The 26508-nt window shown below is 35.6% G+C and overlaps 3 protein-coding genes across 3 annotated transcripts in view; 2 read left to right on the top strand and 1 right to left on the bottom strand.

Moving 5' to 3' along the window:
* The first annotated feature begins 1556 nt into the window (after positions 1-1556).
* LOC117324650 (calmodulin-A-like) lies at positions 1557-19670 on the top strand. Its single transcript, XM_033880582.1, has 5 exons — positions 1557-2311; positions 11536-11581; positions 15263-15406; positions 15770-16015; positions 16460-19670. Exons 1-5 carry the CDS (start codon positions 2291-2293, stop codon positions 16495-16497), a joined length of 495 nt encoding a protein of 164 aa, XP_033736473.1. The 5' UTR covers positions 1557-2290; the 3' UTR covers positions 16498-19670.
* Positions 18692-26508, bottom strand: part of LOC117324654 (calmodulin-A-like) — a 9176-nt gene continuing 1359 nt past the window's right edge. The window contains exons 2-6 of the mRNA XM_033880586.1: positions 23586-23972; positions 22611-22668; positions 21418-21561; positions 20896-21138; positions 18692-20356 (exon numbers count right to left, since the gene is read on the bottom strand). Of these exons, the coding sequence (XP_033736477.1) occupies positions 20328-20356; positions 20896-21138; positions 21418-21561; positions 22611-22668; positions 23586-23588 (477 nt within the window). The 5' untranslated portion in view covers positions 23589-23972 and the 3' untranslated portion in view covers positions 18692-20327. The remainder of the gene's footprint in view (positions 20357-20895; positions 21139-21417; positions 21562-22610; positions 22669-23585; positions 23973-26508) is intronic.
* LOC117324660 (neo-calmodulin-like) overlaps positions 26034-26508 on the top strand; it is a 15591-nt gene continuing 15116 nt past the window's right edge. Inside the window, exon 1 of the mRNA XM_033880595.1 lies at positions 26034-26493. The gene's annotated coding sequence lies outside the window, so the exon portion shown is untranslated. The remainder of the gene's footprint in view (positions 26494-26508) is intronic.

Genomic DNA, 26508 nt, shown 5'->3' with positions numbered 1-26508 from the left:
TACCACTAGGCTAAAGGAACATACCGCTAGTCTGAGCTAGAAAGTTGACTGTTTACTCTACACTTTTAAAATAATTTGCATCGAAATACGCATTTGATATAGAAGAATATGTGTCAAGGTCAGAGCTGTATTGTATAAGGAGAAGGAGAACATGTAGCAGCCAGACCGGGGTTCGAACCCGGGACCCTCCGAACTGTAGACGGACACTCCAACGCTGAGCTATCTGGTCGCCGGTGCTCGACCCAGTCCCGATCCGTTACATTCCTCCCTCCTTTTTCAAGGTCTTCGCCCCCGAAGACCACAAGTTCGGATATACTCCTTATGCTTTAAACAAGGGGTAGTCAAACTCGCCAATTATGTAATAGGAGAAGGAGAACATGTAGCAGCCAGACCGGGGTTCGAACCCGGGACCCTCTGAACTCTAGACGGACACTCTAACACTGAGCTACCTGGTCGCCGATGATCGATCCAGTTCCGCTACAGTATATACAAGCAACATAACCGGACAATATAGCATTTTCTAATAGAAAATGAGGTTGTATTCAAAACTTGTCAATGTTTTTTTTTCAAAATCAAAATCACGATCCATTAATTAGTTCGCCAATTCGACTGAAACATTAACATTACTTTGATATTTAATGATAGTCAGAAGTTTAAGGCGGAATTTTTGTTGGTTATCTACATGTAGATGAGCAAAGTTACTGAAAGCCAGGAATATGGTATCCTTATAATAAACTGCTGTCTGAAAGATTGCAATACAGTACATTTCAAAAGTGTTTTAGTCAACTCGGAGAATTCTATCAAGGACCCACGAATAAAGACATCCATACATACTTTCTGTCATTTTCAACCAGCAAAAATAAAGTTCCTCTAAAATATGGCAATCATGTGGATCAATAGACAATCATCGTGCACTGAACATATCAGGTATATACTTACTGCACTAACAGACGGACTCACAAGACAAAACACTTTAAACGTGGAATTGGGTTAACTGAAAGCAATACAGACCCCTTGAATGTCCAAAGCGTATCGATCTGCGAGAATTCTGATGTTTGTCGGCGGCAAACGACCTTGTATAACTAAGACATATTTGAGAGGAAACCAATCGCTATTTTATGTTTTGAGATCCACCATGGAAGTAGTAATGTTTACACTTTAGTCAATAGTATCTCTAAATGGATGTCTGCGTGTAAAAGCAAGACGCGTAGTGTCAATTAAGAAAGAAATGGTATTCCACCTGTAACTGTTTTCAAATTTCACAGGTGCCCATACTCGAGAGACTTTCAAAGTACTTGGTTTCCATTTTCTATTTCTAAGTTTCAATAATAGATCCAATGGATGCCCCTAGAGTGCAGAGTAAATCATATTACGATAGTCTGTTTTAAAATTAACTCATGTTTTGTTGAAGATGTATAGACAAAGCTTTGACTGTTATAAATAATAAAGCGCATTGCCGTTGTGATCACACGGCCCACTGGTCCATATCTATATATTGATTTGGGTAACATTGTCCTGCATCTGTGCTGTAAGCCATTCAGTCGTGGAATATCTGTCTATAATGACGAATAGCGAGACAAGGAAGTAAGAATCGGTAGAAATCATTCAAGACATTCAAGACATTCAAGACACCAAAAACAACAAAAGAGAAATTGACACGTGGAAATATCATGGACGAAGGTAGATAAATAATATATCTTAACCGACAGACATCATTTACATTCCGTGGACTAATTCTCGGAGGAGTTGTTGAAATAGCATATACAAACAGTCTGTTATTGGAGCATCCAGTCTTGTGTCAATGCAATTTCTCATAGGTACTGTTAAACCAGTCGGTAAAGTCAGTCGATGTTACTGAGGCTGAATAATGGTATTTAGTGGCCCCGATGGGTAACGAAGTGTGTACACCACTATACATTGTTTATAAGACATCAATATGTTGGGGAAAACTGTGATGAAGTAAAACAGTGGCCAGGAACGTTTACGAAGCTGGTATTTGTAAGCGGTTTGACAATTCATTTGTATAATGCATCTGCGTATGATGCATATCACTGTATAATTTTTATTGCCAGATATACACTTTTTTGGACTTCTGTTATATTGGACGGGTGCCCTGTCACGTGTCTAATGAATATTTGATGCGAAAATTGTGCCTTGCATTGACAGCATCACACCTCTACTAGCAGACAGGTCAGCTTCGTCGGTCACCTCGCTGGTCACCTCGCTGGTCACTTTACAGGACAGAATTGCGACCACTGGTCATTCTCTCATTGATCTTCGCCTTCCAGCCATGAGCACCAAGGAACACCTGGTATGTATTTCCAGGATTTAATTACCTTCTTCCTAATTAGCATCTTTGTAGTCAATAACGGGCATTTAAATTACAGGCGTTGTATACAAAATCTGGTTTTCAGAGACCGTCAGTGTGCTAGTTTCGGCGATTTGTGTAAAACTAACGCGGACTTAAACTGCATACAACCAATATGAAGAACTTTCTCAGTTCATTTTCCCTTAAATTCGTTTAATCTCTATAACAGAATCAAATCATACTTTAAAGCTATGTTACAAGTTTATTTATATTCATTCATACGCTGCAGTTCCAGAAAGTAAATGATGTCATTTATTTGGCAAATACAATTTGACAGATTTTTGGAGAACAAATCAATAAGAATAAATATAGATAGGCTGAAATAAGACAGAATATCAATTTCAGTGAAACTAATTTGACATGTTTCTTTTGGAAACCTGTAGCATTCGCTCACGAAATGGGCCATTAATAGGTACTTTTACATGATTCCTATTTGGATGCCGTTCACAATATCTAATAGAAGTCGAGAGGGCGAGAGAGATAGCAGCAGGCGGAATTGTAGCTACGTTTGTGAATTCGGCAGCTGTTTTGGCAATGAACCGATACCACTTTGCCCTCGTATCAACTAATATCCACAGCAGGACAAATCGATTACGCGAATTGTAATATATATATTTAAACTCTATCTAGTTACCATGTACCTTTGCGTCTTTGGTAAGAAGGTTCAGAATTATCAACAATTCATTCCAGGGTTATATAATGAAAAATAAATGCATCACTTTTGTTTCAAAACTGATTTTGAATAGCGTATTTAAGATATCGTTTTGTTCCCTCCTTTCCCTGACATTGCCCCAGTTCTCTTGTTGAAGTTATGACATTACTTGTATTTGTACTTGGTACGCATTGTCTTTGACGTCAATCGGACAGAAACCCCCTTACGGCTCTCTCAAAGATTTCTGTGAAAGCATTTCTTTTGAAATATAATGTTATAAATTTAATTTTTGTCGACTACTTGGACATTTATGTTTTCTGCTCTATTGCTTACACTAGTTTCTAGTTAAATCAATGTCAACGTTCTAGAGGCTAAACTTTTTTCTAAGTGGATCTAAGACACGTACTACAACTATTACTAAACTACATAATATTTCTCGGTCACATATTGTTGAAAATTCTGATATCAATATATCGCCTCATTGTCACATTTTGCTGAGGAGTATTGATAACCAATATATTTCAGCATTTTAGTTTTGATCAAATGATTAATAACATTCGATGGAAATGTTAATTTTATATCTAAGATACACTATTTCGAATCAAGTTACTCCCGGATGAGGACACTCATCGGCGAAAATAAATGCTCTAAATATTACATTACTAAAATACTTCCTAGTTAAATAGTTTAAATTTTCGCGGTTTAATAAAAACTCTCCCCGATAAGGATGAAATTGTATTAATTTGATATTAAACGGGAAAATATATTTGCTTTATTTCAATGTATCTATTTTCGTCAAAAAGAAGCCATTTGTCTTTATCATTAGTGCAGTATATAACAGCCGTGTTGTTTTCTCTGTTACATTTGTATCATATCTGCAACAGACTGTTACCAGCCTCATCAATAAGATATTAAGATTAGACAGATCGGAGCCTACAGTCTCCCAGCATAGTAACACTTGTGACCCAGTTATTTGTTCGTTTAATATCGTATGCGTTTCCTAGCAATTTATCACAGATAAACAGATATAATGTGATCGATATGAAAGAAAAATGAAAAAAGACTCATTGTCTGCCCTATAAAATTGCACAATGATATATCTAGCAGGGCATAAGGTCTTGAAGTTATCGGATGCGTAGAAATGGTCTCATGGGTCATGGATCTGTTGTAGGGATAATAGATGTATGAACGAGAACTTCTACAGCATTAAAGAGAGTACATCAACATAGTCTTGATTAAATTTGCTAACATTCCTTCTGAATTCCCTCACCGTTAGCCCTTAGAATCACTGACCCTTCCTAGCAGGGCGTAATAACTGTATTGTATCCCTTGCATCACTGACCCTTCCTAGAGGGGTGAAACAATTGTATGGCGCCCCTACCACCACTGAACCTTCCGAGAAGGACAAAATCGCTATTATGCCCCAAGCATCACTTGCCCTCCCTAAAAGGGCGAAATAATTGTATGGTACCCCTCATTGATGACCCTTCCTAGATGGGCGAAACATTTGTGCGATGCCCCAAACATCACTGACCCTTCCTATGATGGTGAACTAACTATGGTGCGCTTAGCATCAATGACCCTTTCTAGAAGGATTAATTAACTGTATGGCGTTCTTGGCATCACTGACTCTTCCTAAAAGAGCGAAATAATTGTATGGTACCCCTTAATGACCCTTCTCAGATGGACGAAACAATTGCATGATGCCCCAATCATCAATACTGACCCGTTCTATCAGGCCGACACAATTGTATGGTGCTCTTAGCATCAATGACTCTTTTTAGAAGGGCGACACAATCATATGGCGCCCCTAGCTTCACAGAACCTTCCTAGAAGTGTTAATAAACTGTATGGTGCCCCTGGCATCACTTCACTGATTTTCTCTGTAAGGGCGTCACAATTTATGGTGCCCCTAGTATCAGTGGCCCCTCCTAGAAGTGTTAATCAACTGTATGGCGCCTCTGGCGTCACTGACCCTTACTATGCCCGAAGCATCTTTGTCTCTTCCTAAAAGGGTCAATTAACTGCATGTTTCTCCTAGCATCACCCATCCTTCCCAGAAGGATTAATGATCTGTATGGTGTCCCCTAGTACCACCCATCTTACCTAGAAGGGCGATTTAATCGGTATAGCGTTGCTCCCATCACTGATCCTTCATTGAATTAGCAGTACTCTAAAGTTTTATGTGAGTAACCCGAAAATATTGTATTTGTATATAATCTCGGACACCAAATATCAAACCTTGACGATGAAAGGTTTGCGGTAGAGGTTTTGAGAGTTTTTGTTTTCTGTACTATAACAATATCAAACTGTGAAAACTACCGTGTGGCCCTGTATAACAGTATAATATTACTAAGGTGTGAAGACTACCGTGTGGCCCTGTATAACAGTATAACATTACTAAGCTGTTAAGACTACCGTGTGGCCCTGTATAACAGTATACTATTACTGAGCTGTGAAGACTACCGTATGGCGCTGTATAACAGTATAATATAACTAAGCTGTGAAGACTACCGTGTGGCCCTGTATAACAGTATAATATTACTAAGCTGTGAAGACAACCGTGTGGCCCTGTATAACAGTATACTATTACTGAGCTGTGAAGACTACCGTGTGACCCCGTATAACGGTATAATATTACTAAGCTGTGAAGACTACCGTGTGGCCCTGTATAACAGTATAATATTACTAAGCTATGAAGACTACCGTGTGGCCCTGTATAACAGTATAATATTACTAAGGTGTGAAGACTACCGTGTGGCCCTGTATAACAGTATAATATTACTAAGGTGTGAAGACTACCGTGTGGCCCTGTATAACAGTATAATATTACTAAGCTATGAAGACTACCGTGTGGCCCTGTATAACAGTATAATATCACTAAGTTGTGAAGACTACCGTGTGGCCCTGTATAACAGTATAATATCACTAAGCTATTAAGACTACCGTGTGACCCACTAAGCTGTGAAGACTACCGTGTGACCCTGTATAACAGTATAATATTACTAAGCTATTAAGACTACCGTGTGACCCACTAAGCTGTGAAGACTACCGTGTGACCCTGTATAACAGTATAATATTACTAAGCTGTGAAGACTACCGTGTGGCCCTGTATAAGAGTATAATATTATTAAGGTGTGAAGACTACCGTGTGACCCTGTATAACAGTATAATATTACTAAGCTGTGAAGACTACCGTGTGGCCCTGTATAACAGTATAATATTACTAAGCTATAAAGACTACCGTATGACCCTATATAACAGTATAATATTACTAAGCTGTGAAGACTACCGTGTGGCCCTGTATAACATTATAATATTACTAAGCTGTGAAGATTACCGTGTGGCCCTGTATAACAGTATAATATTACTAAGCTGTGAAGACTACCGTATGACCCTGTATAACATTATAATATTACTAAGGTGTGAAGACTACCGTATGACCCTGTATAACAGTATAACATTAATAAGCTGTGAAGACTACCGTGTGGCCCTATATAACAGTATAATATTACTAAGGTGTGAAGACTACCGTGTGGCCCTGTATAACAGTATAATATTACTAAGGTGTGAAGACTACCGTGTGGCCCTGTATAACAGTATAATATTACTAAGCCGTTAAGACTACCGTGTGGCCCTGTATAACAGTATAATATTACTAAGCTGTGAAGACTACCGTGTGACCCCGTATAACAGTATAATATTACTGAGCTGTGAAGACTACCGTGTGACCCTGTATAACAGTATAATATCACTAAGCTGTGAAGACTACCGTGTGGCCCTGTATAACAGTATAATATTACTAAGCTGTGAAGACTACCGTGTGACCCTGTATAACAGTATAATATTACTAAGCTGTGAAGACTACCGTGTGGCCCTGTATAACAGTATAATATTACTAAGCTGTGAAGACTACCGTGTGGCCCTGTATAACAGTATAATATCACTAAGCTATGAAGACTACCGTGTGGCCCTGTATAACAGTATAATATTACTAAGCTGTGAAGACTACCGTGTGGCCCTGTATACCAGTATAATATTACTAAGCTGTGAAGACTACCGTGTGACCCCGTATAACAGTATAATATTACTGAGCTGTGAAGACTACCGTGTGGCCCTGTATAACAGTATGATATTACTAAGCTGTGAAGACTACCGTATGACCCTGTATAACAGTATAATATTACTAAGCTGTGAAGACAACCGTGTGGCCCTGTATAACAGTATAATATTACTAAGCTATGAAGACTACCGTGTGGCCCTGTATAACAGTATAATATTACTAAGCTGTGAAGACTACGGTGTGACCCGGTATAACAGTATAGTATTACTAAGCTGTGAAGACTACCGTGTGGCCCTGTATAACAGTATAATATTACTAAGCTATGAAGACTACCGTGTGGCCCTGTATAACAGTATAATATTACTAAGCTGTGAAGACTACTGTGTGGCCCTGTTTAACAGTATAATATTACTAAGGTGTTAAGACTACCGTGTGGCCCTGTATAACAATATAATATTACTAAGCTGTGAAGACTACCGTGTGGCCCTGTATAACAGAATAATATTACTAAGCTGTGAAGACTACCGTGTGGCCCTGTATAACAGTATAATATTACTAAGCTGTGAAGACTACCGTGTGACCCTGTATAACAGTATAATATTACTAAGCTATGAAGACTACCGTGTGGCGTTGTATAACAGTATAATATTACTAAGCTATGAAGACTTCCGTGTGGCGCTAAATAACAATATAATATTACTAAGTTATGAAGACTACCGTGTGACCCTGGATAAGAGTATAACATTACTAAGCTGTGAAGACTACCGTGTGGCCCTGTATAACAGTATAATATTACTAAGTTATGAAGACTACCGTGTGACCCTGGATAAGAGTATAACATTACTAAGCTGTGAAGACTACCGTGTGGCCCTGTATAACAGTATAATATTACTAAGCTATGAAGACTACCGTGTGGCTCTGTACAACAGTATAATATTACTAAGCTGTGAAGACTACCGTGTGGCCCTGTATAACAGTATAACATTACTAAACTGTGAAGACTACCGTGTGGCCCTGTATACCAGTATAATATTACTAAGCTGTGAAGACTACCGTGTGGCCCTGTATAACAGTATAATATCACTGAGCTGTGAAGACTACCGTGTGGCCCTGTATACCAGTATAATATTACTAAGCTGTGAAGACTACCGTGTGGCCCTGTATAACAGTATAATATCACTGAGCTGTGAAGACTACCGTGTGGCCCTGTATACCAGTATAATATTACTAAGCTGTGAAGACTACCGTGTGGCCCTGTATACCAGTATAATATTACTAAGCTGTGAAGACTACCGTATGACCCTGTATAACAGTATAATATCACTGAGCTGTGAAGACTACCGTGTGGCCCTGTATACCAGTATAATATTACTAAGCTGTGAAGACTACCGTGTGGCCCTGTATAACAGTATAATGTTACTAAGCTATGAAGACTACCGTGTGGCCCTGTATAACAGTATAATGTTACTAAGCTATGAAGACTACCGTGTGGCCCTGTATAACAGTATAATGTTACTAAGCTGTGAAGACTACCGTGTGGCCCTGTATAACAGTATAACATTACTAAGCTGTGAAGACTACCGTGTGGCCCTGTATAACAGTATAATATTACTAAGCTATAAAGACTACCGTGTGACCCTGTATAACAGTATAATATTACTAAGCCGTTAAGACTACCGTGTGACCCTGTATAACAGTATAATATTACTGAGCTCTGAAGACTACCGTGTGACCCCGTATAACAGTATAATATTACTAAGCCGTTAAGACTACCGTGTGACCCTGTATAACAGTATAATATTACTGAGCTCTGAAGACTACCGTGTGGCCCTGTATAACAGTATAACATTACTAAGCTGTGAAGACTACCGTGTGGCCCTGTATAACAGTATAACATTACTAAGCTGTGAAGACTACCGTGTGGCCCTGTATAACAGTATAATATTACTAAGCTATAAAGACTACCGTGTGACCCTGTATAACAGTATAATATTACTAAGCCGTTAAGACTACCGTGTGACCCTGTATAACAGTATAATATTACTAAGGTGTGAAGACTACCGTGTGGCCCTGTATAACAGTATAATATTACTAAGCCGTTAAGACTACCGTGTGACCCTGTATAACAGTATAATATTACTGAGCTCTGAAGACTACCGTGTGGCCCTGTATAACAGTATAATACTTCTAAGCCGTTAAGACTACCGTGTGGCCCTGTATAACAGTATAATATTACTAAGCTGTGAAGACTACCGTGTGACCCTATATAACAGTATAATATTACTAAGCTGTGAAGACAACCGTGTGGCCCTGTATAACAGTATAATATTACTGAGCTGTGAAGACTACCGTATGACCTTTTTCAACAGTATAATATTACTAAACTATAAAGACTACTGTGTGGCCGTGTATAACAGTATAATATTACTAAGTTGTGAAGACTACCGTATGACCCTGTATAACAGTATAATATTACTAAGCTGTGAAGACTACCGTGTGGCCCTGTATAACAGTGTAATATTACTGAGCTGTGAAGACTACCGTGTGGCCCTGTATAACAGTATAATATTACTAAGCCGTTAAGACTACCGTGTGGCCCTGTATAACAGTATAATATTACTAAGGTGTGAAGACTACCGTATGACCCTGTATAACAGTATACTATTACTAAGGTGTGAAGACTACCGTATGACCCTGTATAACAGTATACTATTACTAAGGTGTGAAGACTACCGTGTGACTCTGTATAACAGTATAATATCACTAAGCTGTGAAGACTACCGTGTGACCCTGTATAACAGTATAATATTACTGAGCTGTGAAGACTACCGTGTGGCCCTGTATAACAGTATAATATTACTAAGCTATGAAGACTACCGTATGACCCTGTATAACAGTATACTATTACTAAGGTGTGAAGACTACCGTGTGGCCCTGTATAACATTATAATATTACTAAGCTGTGAAGACTACCGTGTGACCCTGTATAACAGTATAATATTACTAAGCTATGAAGACTACCGTGTGACCCTGTATAACAGTATAATATTACTAAGCTGTGAAGACTACCGTGTGACCCTGTATAACAGTATAATATTACTAAGGTGTGAAGACTACCGTATGACCCTGTATAACAGTATACTATTACTAAGGTGTGAAGACTACCGTATGACCCTGTATAACAGTATACTATTACTAAGGTGTGAAGACTACCGTGTGACTCTGTATAACAGTATAATATTACTAAGCTATGAAGACTACCGTATGACCCTGTATAACAGTATACTATTACTAAGGTGTGAAGACTACCGTGTGACTCTGTATAACAGTATAATATCACTAAGCTGTGAAGACTACCGTGTGGCCCTGTATAACAGTATAATATTACTAAGCTATGAAGACTACCGTATGACCCTGTATAACAGTATGATATTACTAAGGTGTGAAGACTACCGTGTGGCCCTGTATAACAGTATAATATTACTAAGCTGTGAAGACTACCGTGTGGCCCTGTATAACAGTATAATATCACTAAGCTGTGAAGACTACCGTGTGACCCTGTATAACAGTATAATATTACTAAGCTGTGAAGACTACCGTGTGGCCCTGTATACCAGTATAATATTACTAAGCTGTGAAGACTACCGTGTGGCCCTGTATAACAGTATAATATTACTAAGCTGTGAAGACTACCGTGTGACCCTGTATAACAGTATAATATCACTAAGCTGTGAAGACTACCGTGTGACCCTGTATAACAGTATAATATTACTAAGCTGTGAAGACTACCGTGTGGCCCTGTGCAACAGTATAATATTACTAAGCTGTGAAAACTACCGTGTGGCCCTGTATACCAGTATAATATTACTAAGCTATAAAGACTACCGTGTGGCTCTGTGCAACAGTATAATATTACTAAGCTGTGAAGACTACCGTGTGGCCCTGTATAACAATATAATATCACTAAGCTAGGAAGTCTACCGTATGACCCTGTATAACAGTATACTATTACTAAGTGTGATGACTACCGTGTGGTCCTTTATAAAAGTATAATATTACTAAGCTTTTAAGACTACCATATGACCCTTTTCAACAGTATAATATTACTAAACTGTTAGGACCACCGTTTGACCTTGTATAGGTTCTTAATGTATTACCCGGCCAGTTGACGCTGTACCGTATGACAGAATTGTTTATACTTTCAGACTTTCAAAATTCTCCACGAACATGCACTCTTGGAATGTGGATACATATGAAACAGCAAAAACGATTGCGTTTTTATTTCTCATTTCTTGTAACACTTTATTGGACGTTGATGTTTCACGATGTGTTTTATAACTACTTGATGTATGTGACTCTTATCTTCAGGTACACAGAATTCAACATAAAGAGAGAAAAAAAGCAAAGAGAATATACAAGTTTGTTTGATATTAAGACACACCTATGTTTCAGGCCAAGCTTGCGGCGCTGCAGAGTCTGACAGAAGAACAGGTAGCGGGTAAGAGATTGATAGCTATCACCCCCAGCTGTTAATAACCCCCACATTTATAGCTAACATTAAAATCGCACGAAATTAAACCATGGTGATCAATCACATGTTGGTATTTTGTAATCTCCGCACCATGTAGATAGTGTTATGTTGTGGTACGCATCACAGCTTGCCACTGAAACAAAATTCGGCTATTATCAATATCATATATTATGAGTGTATCACTATTTGAGGTTTGTCCTTCCGGGAATATTCAATAGATTTATAATTACATCTGGATCGACTTTAGGGATTTTCATTACAGCAATAGATTGGAATCAATTTTAATATCGTAGATTTAACGCATATAATATAAAATATCCATTTTAATCTTGCAATCATCTTTTCTCAAACTACCCTACTTTAATTATTCGCGATAACATTTTAATCGCGCCTAGCTTAATAGCATTATGAAAAATTGATCGTTCGCGTTTCACTTACATACTTTATTTTTCAAAATATCTTTAACGCTGAATGTTTTAGGTAGATAAGTGCCACGTCACACTTTGATTAACTGACAGTATTAATATCGAATTAAGATGGATCAGATTAAACTGAGGTTGTCATTCAAAATTTATAAAGTGATCTTTTTATCTGAGTGTTAATCGTTCACGGTTTGGAATTTATTCTGCACTCTCAAATGAATCCGCATGTATTAAGCTTTCGCTATGTTAGATATTGATTTTATCTAGATTTAAATCAAGTCTGTAACTGATAAACATGTTTCGTGATTAAAATAAGTTATATTTCATTACTCACATAAAGATATATGAACATTTTAAATATAACCTTCATGCAAAATAGTGTGGCCAGACAATAGGCCTGATTACAACACAGAAATCCTAATGAACATGAAGTAATTTGGCTTTCTGGGCGAATCGATTCCATTTGAACATTGCATGACCTTCACAGTCTTATACATGTTTGATATACTATCAAATGGACTGTTCCTTTGTCTTACGTAGATAGATCTTAGGAATACACAACAAGGGACTTTGTATATATTCCCAATCAACTGTTCATAAATAGTACATCCATACGGACTGTAAGGTTAGGAATATCTGCCAAATAGCTGTGAACAGTGAACCATTTTATAGTTCTGACGTCACCGATACTTCAATATCACACAGCGCTTAAATGAATTGGGTCTCGGACGTTTCATATATAATATACCAGTGAAATATATTTTACACTAACTCAATATGATATTGCAGCTATGCCACCCCCTTATGTCATTGCCACGAGATCTAAGGGGCAAAATAACAAAGAGAGCAATGAAATTTGGCAATTGTAAGAAGATATATCCTCACGCCTCATCAATTACGGTGTTGTTTAATATAGTTAATTGTCATATTTTCTCTTTAGGTCTGAAATAATTTTATACGTTTGGCTCCTATTTCCCACTTGTAAACATATAAAAGTCTTTACATCACTTATGAATCATAGATGTTATTCATTAAGACATATTGTGGTAAACGATAGGCCATCCATAACTCTTATTTCATTATTCCTTCTGCGTTTATGATCCTGTAAATACACGGACATTAATGACGTCACGTGTTTCGCTACCTTTACATATGAAATTACCTCTCGTATAGATTTCCTTTAACTGTATCTATACGTATCAGGATTTTGGAAACATTTTGTATCTTTTTGTAATATATTTCAACAGTGCCGTTACTTAAAGGTTTATTTACGAAATGAAATTATGAAATATTTAATAAAAGACAGTAGACATATTATATGTTTGATAAATGAATATAATAGGACAAAGTATAAATCAAATAGTAATAATTTTAACAACCTGGACGAGATGGCCACCGTGGCGAATCAAGCATTGTTATACAGGTGCAAACTGTCATTAACGAGATATATTGCCTGTACTGAATTAAAGGTATGATAGAATGGCTATTGTAAACCGAATGTGTCGGGTCGATGTCGACTCGACGATCATTTTCAATAGCTAATTACAGTCCACGTTTCGTGCTTACACGCCTAATAGTGCAAACTTACTCACGTGGTTGTCAATTATTGGTATTAATTACCGGTTATTGTTTAGGTTGATAGACTTAATTACATATTGTTATAGGATGATTTCCATTATAGAAATGAACAGATGTCGTTTAAGAAATACCCCTACTATGATCACGTGTTGTACTTTTGAGTATTTGAACACTTTATATCAACAATTCATAAGGACTGGAATCATACGAAAGCGACGTAAAATAAATTTATATATGCTATAAATAAACATTGCAGTAAAATTTTTGAACAAAGACATCTTTATTTCTGTTCGAAATATTGATAAGTGTTTCAAAATGTGTAAGTTTTCTTTTCACATTAATTTGCACAATAAGCACAATAACCAAAATAAATTTGAATGTGTGTATTTGTTTGTTTGTGTGTTTAAGTGTCTGTGTATTTGTGTACTCTTTTGTTTCAATGTTTGTGTATGTTTGTGTGTGTGTTTGTTTGTTCTGTGTGTAGGTGTGTACTTTTTTTATAAGCATTTGTGTGTGTGTGTGTGTGTTTGTTTAAGTGTTTGATGTTATTTTTGAACTTGTTCATTAAAATGTTAACTGTTGTCTTGGTATATACTTCATTATTGTTATATTCTTTGATACAGTGTGTATTTTCATGAAAATCTTGATTACATTATGCATTAACTAATCTAAATTTTGTGATATTGATAACAAGGTATTATATAATTAGCATAAATATATATTGATCCTTATTATGTCCGTTTGTAGCCACCACTTGCCCCCCCCCCCCCCCCCCCCCCCCACCCCCACCCCCACCCCACCCCACACCCCTATACAGCCACACAGCTACTTAACGACATTATATAATATATCGACTTGTATACCTCTATGTGAAATACGACGTGGAGTACTGATAGTTAGATAAGATATTCAGCTGAGTGTGTTATGAGTCTCCGGGGACACACTCGGTCTGCTGATGGACTCCTCTGGGCAATTTACAATGCCATCTGCTAATCCATATAGACACTTTATGAGATAATAAACTTACATTGTATATGTGGTAATTCTGATCTAAACAACAACAACAACAACAACAACAACAACAACAACAACACAACAACAACAACAATAACAACAACAACATTTGTAAGTTTTGTTTATACCTATTAGATGTAAGCTACCTTCCACAAACCTGTAAACTGTCGTCAGTATCTCAAAATGATTTATTCATAGGCATAGATATAATGTTTAAGGTAGCACACAGCCGTAACACTAACATGATTCACAGGTATATTATGTAATGTAACATATATCCTTAACTCTAACAAAACTCACTGGTAAATGTGTAAGGTAGCATATAACCTTAACTCTAACACAAATCACAGGTATAATGTGTTAGGTAGCATATATCCTTAACTCTAACACAAATCACATGTAAATATGTAAGGTAGCATATAACCTTAACTCTAACACAAAGCACAGGTATATATATAATATGTAAGGTAGCATATATCCTTAACTCTAACACAAAGCACAGGTATATATATAATATGTAAGGTAACATACATCCTTAACTATAACATGGGTCACTGGTTTAATGTATAAGATAGCGTATGAAGTCCTCCCTAACAAAGATATCAAGTTAACAATGTTTCTTTTTTCCTCCTAGAAATACGAGAAGCGTTTAATGTATTTGACAAAAATGGCGATGGAATCGTATCGCTCAAGGAATTAGGGACAGTGATGAGGTCACTAGGTCAGAACCCGACTGACGCCGAGGTACAGGAAATGATCAACGAGGTAGACGCTGATGGTAAGATTTCGTCGTCCCATTCACAGATACATGTGCATTCATTTATTGCAATATATTATGATGTGTTGTTCTTCAACTTATTTGATCACTTTTCATTATGTTTATAGCACACAATTGCAAGTTGCATTCAAATTATATTTGATAACATAAACAATTGCTTTCGCAGTACTGATACAATTTGACTTCAATCAATCTTGTGCCATTTTAAAACCATAAGGACAAGTCACCAATACCAAAACACAAACAATGCAATTTTCGTTTAGGTGAATCACAATTACTTGACATAATGAAGTAAAACCACAATTCAACATTACAAAAGATGATGATGTTGAGTAAATATCACGCTGTATCCTAACCTTGTAGGTAGTGGTACCATCGAGTTTTTGGAGTTTGTGAACATGATGAAACGGAAGATTGATACCATCGATGACGCGGAGGAGGTCAGACAAGCATGGCGGGTTTTTGACCGTGACGGTCAAGGCTTCATTCACGTGGATGAGATGAGATACGTTCTGACCAGTTTAGAGGAAGCAGATGCTTCAATTGAGGAGGTCGATGAGTTATTAGAGGTTGCCGACAAAGATGGCGATGGTCTTCTCGAGTATGAAGGTAAGACTGTCTGTTGCACTTGTTGGATAGTTGGTCGAAATGTGAGTAAACGATAATTCGGATATGAATTCCCAAAAGAAAATATTGCATTTTGTACATTGTGACCAATGCTATGTCAAGAGGCCTTTAAAGGTTTTGTCGACCTAATAATTTGTTGCAGGGTTTTCGGCCAAAATAGATGAAATCCTTTCTCGAAAAGAAAATGTGAAACGGATCGCTAGCCATACTTAATCAACATTAAGAGCATATCAATATCGTACTTAGATTAAATAAAAGAATAGGGATCTGAGGAATACAGTACAGAATTAAAGAATTGGGATTGTATTGTATTACATCAAATGATGGAAAAACAAACTAGTCCAGAACCATACTAAAATCCAGAAAATGATATCTTGCACAACAAAGAAAATAAACGAAACAAATTCCATTGTTTCTTTTTTTCAGAATTCGTTATGATGATTACAAAGAAGGATTGGAGATAGCGGGTTTCTCTCCTAGAATGGTTAGAAGGCGTCATCCCTTGCGGAACGCTGATTTTTACAACGACATGCTCCTCTGCATCAACTGAAATTGGCCAATTCCCCCGTGATATGTGTTGATGTTCTTTATATACACTTTATATTAACGACTTACCTGGAAGTGAACATGACCTTATTAAATGAACATGACCTTATTAAGTGAACATGACCCAATTATTTCAACACGACCCAATTAAGTGAACATGACCCAATTAGGTGAGCATGAACCAATTAAGTGATCATGACCCAATTAGGTGAGCATGACCTAATTAAGTAAACATGACCCTATTAAATGAACATGACCTAATTAATTGAGCATGACCTAATTAAGTGAACATGACCCAATTTAGTGAACATTACCCAATTAATTGAACATGACCCAATTAAATGAAGATGACTTGATTAAGTAAAGATGACCTTATTAAGTGAACATGACCTAATTAATTGAGCATGACCTAATTAAGTGAACATGACCCAATTTAGTGAACATGACCCAATTAAGTGAACATGATATTTTTAAGTTCCAGGAATAATATCGAGCTGTAACATCAAGACAGACAATTTTTTTCTTTTCAGTTTTATTCAGAATTGTGTGTATTTCGCTCTTCATATATAAATATCACCAATACAACAGTATAAGGTATATTCAGTAACAAAATACAGTACCACTCATACTTTCATTTCATGCGCAATTCAATTTCACAAACAAATACACATATGTATTTATATATAAATAAGTTTCAGAAATAAGTTAAAATAGTATATAATAAAAAAAACATTCTGCAATCAGTTGTGCCTGGCACGGTGCACGTGCGGTTAAATGCTCGATGTGAGTTTAACCTCCTTTGAAAATGGTTCCTTACCTTTCGGAAAAGTGATTCATTTTGAATCTGTTTTTTCTTTGTAGATTATCTTAGTTGATTTTTGATAAAACATTGAAGAGATAACTATTTATATTTGAATCATATAAAGATGCAAATCACAAGTAGTATCTCTTGTAACATAAATCATGAAGAACGATAACTCTTACACATATGAGATGTAATGTATGGCCTTAATTGATATTTGACAAAGACGTTCTTCCCCTTTGAGATCAGTACTCTGTATATTATGACTTTTAATACACAATATTCTCTGCGCATTTCACATCAGTGGTAGAAAATATATCACTCGATTCATGTGTTGATATGAAGATAAAATAAATAAACGAATAAAAACTGTAATCGGATTTAATGAAAGGTCACTATAAATAAAGTTTACCCTGTTTTGACACTAATAATCTATAATTAGGCCTTCGTTGATATGCCCGCTTTATATACTTAATTCAGTATTCAAAATATTTAACAGAATATATCTGTCTTCCATTACAAACTCGTATCAACACACGATCTTGTTCTTGTTTGAAAAGTCAATGTTACGTCACTTTAGATGTATTTTTTTATTAAATATTTCCTAAATATAGCCATTTGACAACAGCTTATAAGTGTATATTTAAAACCACCAAGTAAGGGAGAAAACTCTGCACACCAGCCGGGCACATATGTTCCCGCACCCAATCACATAACCCACACTTGAAACCATTGAATAAATACAATGTTTTTCATTCATTTTATAATTTAAGTAGTTTTCTTTTTATGATATATTCAACCTAAATAAATATGTATATATCACACATGTCCATCATTTAAATATCATTTTAAGTAATATATATATATATATGTTCATGATATGCACAAAGTAATTCATACTTTTTGGGAAAGTTATAACACTTGTGTCACAATATTATTATTACAATTCAGTATGTACATTTCATTTAAAGAAATTTTATTCCATCCTGAAAATATCAGTATTGTATAGGTTGCCAAGTGTATTGATGTAATTTCAGAATGTTCAATCATTGTTTAATTCTATGGTTTCTTTATTATCGTGACATTAAAATAATATATTTTATACGTCACTATATAAATATTAATATATAAACTATTTACAAACAATTGCTCATTTTATAAACCTCTTTATACTGCCATTTATAGAACAATGACTTAAATGCCGTTTTAATGGTAAGATTCTGATATTTACTTGAGACAGAAATAGGGGACAAAGAAAACATTTAATTGTTAACAATATATCAAAGGAAACAATAGCTCAGAATTATCTTAAGTTTAAACTCTATGTTATCTGACACTAGAACTGATTATCGATATATAAATCTCCAATAGCATTTTTGCATTGAAATATTGGAATAAAAGATTTATATACTTCAGTTTTAACTTCAAAACCCTTAAAATAAATATGGACATAGTCCCTCTTAGATTCATTACATATGTTTATGTTTTTCAGCGTTAAAGTCAATACATTCAACTCGTTTCCCATTTAGTGTATGTGCTGAATAGAGTTTGAAGTTTATGTTATATGCGCGACCTTAATGAACTAGACTATGTTTAATCTGGTCTAGAGAGATCGAATTCGTCAACACTATTTGATATAGCTATAAACAGCACTTCAAACAATTTTAATTTTACTGCCAATCACAATGGAAGCTTATTAAAATATTTTGTTGATCTAAGAAGAATAAATATATTTCAACCATTATTTCTTGGTCATTATGCACCAGCTTTCATAAAACCGGAATTTTAGTTAATCTTGTTTCAATATTCATGCGTCACACGGAAAAAATCAGTTAAATACACATGTTGTTTATTTATGTCGTACATCATTGTAAACAAGATTAACTAAAAGACAGCATACACTGTATTCAAAACCTGTATGATCCCAATTTTACAACAAAAAATATCACTGTTTACATTGTTACATTCAATAAAAAATATTGTGAAAATGCCAGTCATTATACAGTTTGACAGTTAAATAATCATATAAAAAGTATACACATGATGGATGATGTCAGCAACTTGTTATATCATAATGAGTGACGTCATCGAATATAAATCTACAAAAAATGTGGATGACGTCATCAAAATGTGTTAACTCTAAACGGTGACGAGTGAATATTTGGTGTACTATGCCTATATTGAATTATCTATGCAATGGATTCCATGACACATTTTGGGCACTTTGTTTTGAATTTGATGCACACTTTCCAATGTGTGACTTTTAATAAAAATGAATGTTTATCTAAATTGAGTTAAGTTTTTTCTCCTCCTATAAATGAAAATGGAATATCAATCTATTTGCTCTTTTAAACCTATTACATTCTGTGTAATGCATGTTGGCATGCCCTCCTTGCCACGTGTCGAAGACATAAAATTATAATGATTCTTTCCCTGAACACGTGTATAGAACTTTTAGAAAGTGCTTGGCGCAGGCTGAACATTCCATTGAGATGTATGATCAAATTACATCGCAATATACAACGCTCTCAAACTAGAGCACTATATTTTTCTATAACACTCATACGAATGTATCCACATCGTCCTGATCGATAAAGTCACGTGGCGCCATTTTGTCAAAAATCATTTCTGACTTACGTCACAAAAGACATTAATTCATGCACCTACTTTTAAAAACAAAGATAAAACATAAAAAATGGTGTTTTAGTAAGGTGCCTGTGTTTCAAGTATCTCGATAACTCTTGCATTAGTATCCATTTGGCATGTTTTTGTAGATAATGCTACTGTCTGTGATAGTAGCAAAAGCCGACGAGAGGAAGGGTAATGGTCCACTTTAAAGATGCAGTAATATGATTTTGAGAGGAAAGCTATACATCCACACATACATTTCGCTATAACTGTAGTATCCTCCAGTCTTTGAACATACACACTCCATTTGATAAGGTATCAACTCTTCGACATCATTGCCAGAAATTCTGAAATCCAAAATATGAATTTAAACTATAGCAAAATGAGCATTGTAATTAAATCATTGTAAAGAGATCAGAATTCTATTTGTATTTTGAGGAGTTAAATATTCATGCAATTTACTTTAGAATCATTTTCTTGCAAAGAAATGGTGTGTCATTTTTACCATATAATTTACATTGTATATTGTATACATTTATGTCAGTAAGGGAGATCACAAATTGAAAAAAAGGAGAAGTAAAAAACATATTTGTATATAACTTCGGTTACCAAAGCTCTTACGTAATAAAGTTTAAAGTCAGCCTGATATATTTCCTCAATAAAAAAATTCCCACTTTAGTTACTGGCGATAATCCGATAATCAGTATGGATGTTATTTATTACAAACAAAGAGACCCCAAAGCAAATGCAAAGACAATACTGATAAAAAAAAACAAAAAAACTAAAAAAAACAAAAAAACTCAAAAGATACATGTCCTTGAGATAGAGCAAACGAAAGGGATGCTACATTTAATAAATAATCTAGGGGACCTTATATCTTCCTTACCATCGTAGTTGATAAGACCATCGCCATCGAGATCTGCCTCACTAATCATCTCTTCAACTTCCTCATCCGACAACTTCTCTCCCAGGCACGCCATAACAAGTCGGAGCTCCTCTCCACTTATATATCCATTGCCATCCTTATCAAACACTCGGAACGCCTCTTTTATTTCTTGCTCACTGTCGGAATCCTTCATTTTCTTCACCATCATCTGCAGGAACTCATCGAACTCTATCGTGCCGTTACCTGTAATATGTGTATAACGACAGCATGGACTGTACGTGGAAATAATCTCTCTTTAAAATCTGCCAATGGCTGATATTTTTATCTCTCGGAAAAAAAGATCTTCACGTCAGCAGAATGTTTGAAAATGACATTATATGTGTCTTTGTAATTTGTAGTGATTTCAAGGCAACTGGTATGTTTGGTTGGTCTCTTTTATCTGTATTCTCCCTCCATATTTAAAAATTTAGCGTAACAATATTTTCCTTTTTGCACTAATGGGCATTGACACAACTATCTTACCATCTGTATCCACTTCTTTTATCATCTCTTGTAATTCTGCATCTGATGGGTTCTGTCCAAGAGCCTTCATTACCGTCCCAAGTTCCTTTGCCGACACTGTACCATCGCCATCTTTATCAAACAGGCTAAACGCCTCCTGAAATTCTATAGAAGATGGGGAAATATTAAAATTATCAAAAAAATGAAAAAAAAAGAATTCTAGTAACAAACTGACAATTGAAAGTGACGTTTAAATGACTGTCCTAATGTTATGATTATAACCCTCCCGCCGTGAGAAGGTTAATCATTCTACATGTTATGCAAACAAAGGATGTTTATGGTGGGGTATTGTGATGATTTTATTCGAAAATACAACTATCAAAACAATCTGTAAATACATGTATTGGTTTGGTTTGTTTTTGTTTAACGTCCTATTTAACAGCCAGGGTCTTTAAGGACGTGCCAGGTTTTGGAGGTGGAGGAAAGCCGGAGTACCCGGAGAAAAACCACCGGCCTACGGTCAGTACCTCGCAACTGCTGCCCACGTAGGGTTCGAACTCGCAACCCAGAGGTGGAGGGCTAGTGATAAAGTGTAGGGACACCTAAACCACTTGACCACCGCGGCCCCCGAAATATGTGTATAATATTATTGATATTAATATATATGTAATCACAAAAGGAACCAAGACTTTGCTGCTAGGCCTTTTTGCCTATGCGGAATGAAAAAGACTGAAAGGCAGAAAGGCCTAGCGGTAAAGTCTTGTTTTTTTTTGTTTTTGGTTTGTTGATTTATATTGATATATATATTATTATATATGTATTTTACAGTCGTAATGAGGAAACATGTATTTACAGATTTTTTTGATAGTTGTATTTTTTGTTTGTTGTTCTTTTTTGTTCTTTTTTATTCGTTAAACTTCGCAATTCGCAAGGACAATGTCCTTTTTCTTACAGTATATATCCACATATATATGTTTATCTCCAGCTACAACTGAATTTTTGTTTATTTATTCATAAGTTATATTCTATATTTTCCACAAAGTGATATTTCCATAGACAGTTGACATTCATTGCAAAATATTGATCTCTTTCTATTGGTATACTGGAACATCCAAACGCTTTTATGAAAAATAAAAAGAATGTTATGTCATCTATAGATAGTTAATATCCTACAGAAACGTGGGCTTACATATTTCGCTATTGTCGTCACTCACCCGCTATCTGATCTGGTGTTAGGTCGATTTCGTCCTCCACTTGTTCAGACGTCTGCGACTTTTATGATGAAAATAACAAATATAAACATATGAAATATGTATGGCTGTCAACATGATTGCGAAAACTATTTGCATTTTGCAAAGTGAATCCTTTAACAAACTACAGATAAGAGATGAAGATGTCAAGACTGTCACAAAAAGAGAATTTTATCTAAAAATATATATACAAAGAATTTTTTTCTGGAAGATAGAAGAAATAAATGCATGATGGTCAGATGTGCAATATATGCATTTTACAAAGTAGGGTTGTAAATAGAATAAGGATAACTTGGATTTAGTTGATGGACATGTCTAGACCGCCATAATAGTAGAAATCTTGTTACTTAAAGATAGAGAGAAATAAAGCCAATTCAGCGGGTCAACATAGGTCATACGACGAAACACGTGACCACATCTTGAAATATGAATCTATGGGAGAGAAACCATGAAGTAAGGAGAATGTAAACGATGCATGCAACCAATATATTGATACGTTTACCATAATATCAATAATTTCTAATGTACTGTGTGAAGACTCAGATCCCATTAATACAAGTCTCACAGTTGTCTAACAGATGAATGAATTGGTAGTCTGAGATTTTGATCGTTTAAATATATAGCTACGTTTCGGTGATATTAAATTAAACCCCAGCAAAAATATTCCCAATACTTAATAATACAAAAATGAATAAAAAGGCATGTAAAGATCTATCATTGTATGGTTGGTAAATATACAGAGATAGGTAAAACAAAATGTCTATCTATCTAACAATAGACGATAGCAGGGGCTGGTCTTGTCATATATAACCTATCAATTATCCTTTTGAAATAGTGTAGTGTCAAGTATCTCTCTATAGAAACCACCACATTGCCATCAACAAAAGTACTGAATAGGATATAAGATAATATCGACAATGTTGCCAATAATGTACTTACCATTTTTAGGGAAACCGCTGTTTTCACCTACATGGGGCCCGTATGTAGTAGAATAAAATTAGTCCAACCCTGTGTTATTCTTCACTATGTTGAATCAGTACTGTACAATAGTTGTTTTGATATCTGAAGGAATCGGTTTTATGCATGGTTTGATTGTTGTATTAACCACGGGATAAGCAATATGTGAATTGTTTTATATGACCAGATCATTGTTTTAATTATACTGTACAGTTGTGTCTGATTCTTTGTACGGACGTGTCTCGTTTCCAGTCAGCCGTAATATAATCCCCTTCTTTTGTCAAGTCCACACACATGTCATAGATGGACGGTCACGGGGTTGGTGCACGCCACTCAAACTGTAACTGGCAGAAAATCTGGTGCCAAAGTCTGCAACGACATCAACGATCAGAATAATCAATTAACCTTAAAGGTACATTTGCATTGTGGCATATTGGGCGTTTCAACTGTATATTATTGATAACGTCATTATGTAATTTTTTTCTAAAATTTAAATATTGAGTTTATTATATATTTTGGATGTAGGTTAAATAAATTTATTGATGATTAAACGAAACCAGTTTATTTTATTTTATCTCTATATTACGTTATCTCTACGAATCCTAAAGATGAAATAAAAAAAAATCAAGTGCACACGAATAGATGACGTCAACAATAATGCATATATGTGACGTCACAGTACTTCAACACATGAATTGAGGATACGTTATAATTGTTAATGATCGCTACTTCTGGTATATTTCACACGTGAACAATCTTAACTGCGTTACTTAAAACTGAAAGTTTAAGCTGATTTGTCTAATTAAATATATTGAATTTTGTATTATATCAAACGTTAATCAAAGTATCGGAGTTGATTCAATGGCGATTAATTGGATGAATCTTTAATTTGAGTAGGTGATTATTCTCTTTGCTGGTGGCTATTGTCGGGAATGGGAGTAAATTGATCAGGCCTACATTACGTACCATGCTGTATATCAGTAACAGGTTTGTAATACTCAATATAATTATAATAAAACCTAACAAGAATGACTATCTTGAATGAATTGAACATCGACAGTTGGTAAAAGGTCTCATACGATCATCTCCCATAAACAGAAGAAACAATCTATTAATCTGAGATATGACATGTTGGCATGTGCATTAAACAGTAGGTGTGTATATATGACTGGATAGCTCGCAGTCTGTGGTAAAGTGTTTATCATAGAAAATTGAGCTCATTCCACTGCGTACATGTACTAGATAACCTCTAAATTAAAAACAGTTCAATCCTTGTATAAGTGTTGGTACTAGTGTCTTTACATTATGATAAATTATATTCATCTTGTATATTTTTAGGATCTCAATGCTTCTAATTCTGTTTGAATATATCCCTCGTTTTCTCGATTAAGACTTATACGTATGATTTGGTTTTAACTGTCGATATTCTCTGTCATTAAAATTTAAAGATAAATTGTTACAACATCTTATATAGGAAATATTCATGTACTAAATTTCTTCTGAAAGAATATAATATATATATACAAATATAAGACCTGCCTGTGAGGACTGGTAGCAGATATAGATTGTTTCAACTATGTTATCTGTGCCATCAGCTACAAAAAATAGTCCGCAGCATTTCAGTCAAAACAAAATGTCTATACGAAACACTGGCGTCGATAGTAGGGTTAGAATCAACTACTGATTGCATCTAATGATAGCGAGTAGAAGATTAAGGAAAACAATTAAGAGTGCCTGGGGAACGCCTCCTCTCTCCCAAAATATTGCAGTATAAATAACGCATTACCTATCTGCCGAATGAAAGGGAATAACTAAGAATAATATTGTATATATACTAAATTCCATAGGGGCCGTTATTTCGCGGTTGTCCCGGCCGGAATTAGCTCGCGGGCATTAAATTTGGCTCAACCACACCTTGTAAACATTATTTAGTAAACACTTCTTTACATTCGCATATGGAAATAAGTATAACTGGGTATTTATTTTCGTTTTTTACCTCGAAAATAATTAAATAAAATCGCCTACGAATATTACAAATTTTACAGTATGTCAGTTATGATTGACATTCTATAAGTATTGTTGTTGTATGATGTTCTGAAATGGTACGAAACAGATGAAAATGTGAAGGACGCTGTTGAGAGATACGTTTATAGACGAAGGTCTGTTGTCGGATCTATTTTAAAACTACGAAATCTTCCAAATCAAGCGTGTGCGTTGATTGCTCTGAGATTGGGGAGTTTACAACACAGAATCCATGTCGTGTAATACTCGTGCTGATAGCTCCGGCAAGATTGGATTCCCGAATCTTACAAGTGTTCGCTACTCGCGCCATCACCATGAACACGAAGATGCTAAAATCTACAGATAAAGAGTCCTGTATTTGATATCAACCGATTCCCTCCTCTCCCAGCTACTGTAAGACACCGCCATCTATTTTTGTAACCAGAACACTACATGTGTTGGTTTGTGGTTACTGGGCGGTGAACATTTCCTCAATGTGTTTTAAGCAGTATGATTCTTTACCTATATATCATACCGGATTTTACAAAGCACACTAAAGACGAAAGATATTGATAACTGACTTAACCAGCGTTATTGTTCTTCAAACAGGCCTGTCCGCGCAATCATCGACAACCACTGTATAGCAAATTAAACAGATCGGTTCCAGCTGACAGCGCAGTGTTCAATTATCGACTGACTTCAATATACCACGGAGACTTTGACCTATCGAGAAAAGGACTATATATTTTGTAAATGAGCCAAAACTGATTTGATATTCTGATATAAAACATTAAAGACGTTTCAAGCAAAGGCCAATTAAGAGAATAATTACATTGTGACCACGTAAGGCGAAGGGACAACTGTAATGTCAGATTCCCCTTAACGCACGGTGAGTTGTTTTTAC

The sequence above is a fragment of the Pecten maximus genome, chromosome 3 (assembly GCF_902652985.1).
Source record: "Pecten maximus chromosome 3, xPecMax1.1, whole genome shotgun sequence".
NCBI classification, from domain to species: domain Eukaryota; kingdom Metazoa; phylum Mollusca; class Bivalvia; order Pectinida; family Pectinidae; genus Pecten; species Pecten maximus.
The sequence above is the reverse complement of the archived record's forward strand: the minus strand, read 5'-3'. Positions and strand labels throughout refer to the sequence as shown.

Bases quoted from the DNA above. Each gene is read 5' to 3' on its own strand.
- LOC117324650 (XM_033880582.1), top strand. From the start codon at position 2,291: ATGAGCACCAAGGAACACCTG. The intron at 11,582-15,262 runs GTAAGAGATTGA...TTTTCCTCCTAG, and splicing joins GACAGAAGAACAGGTAGCGG to AAATACGAGAAGCGTTTAAT. The intron at 15,407-15,769 runs GTAAGATTTCGT...CTAACCTTGTAG, and splicing joins CAACGAGGTAGACGCTGATG to GTAGTGGTACCATCGAGTTT.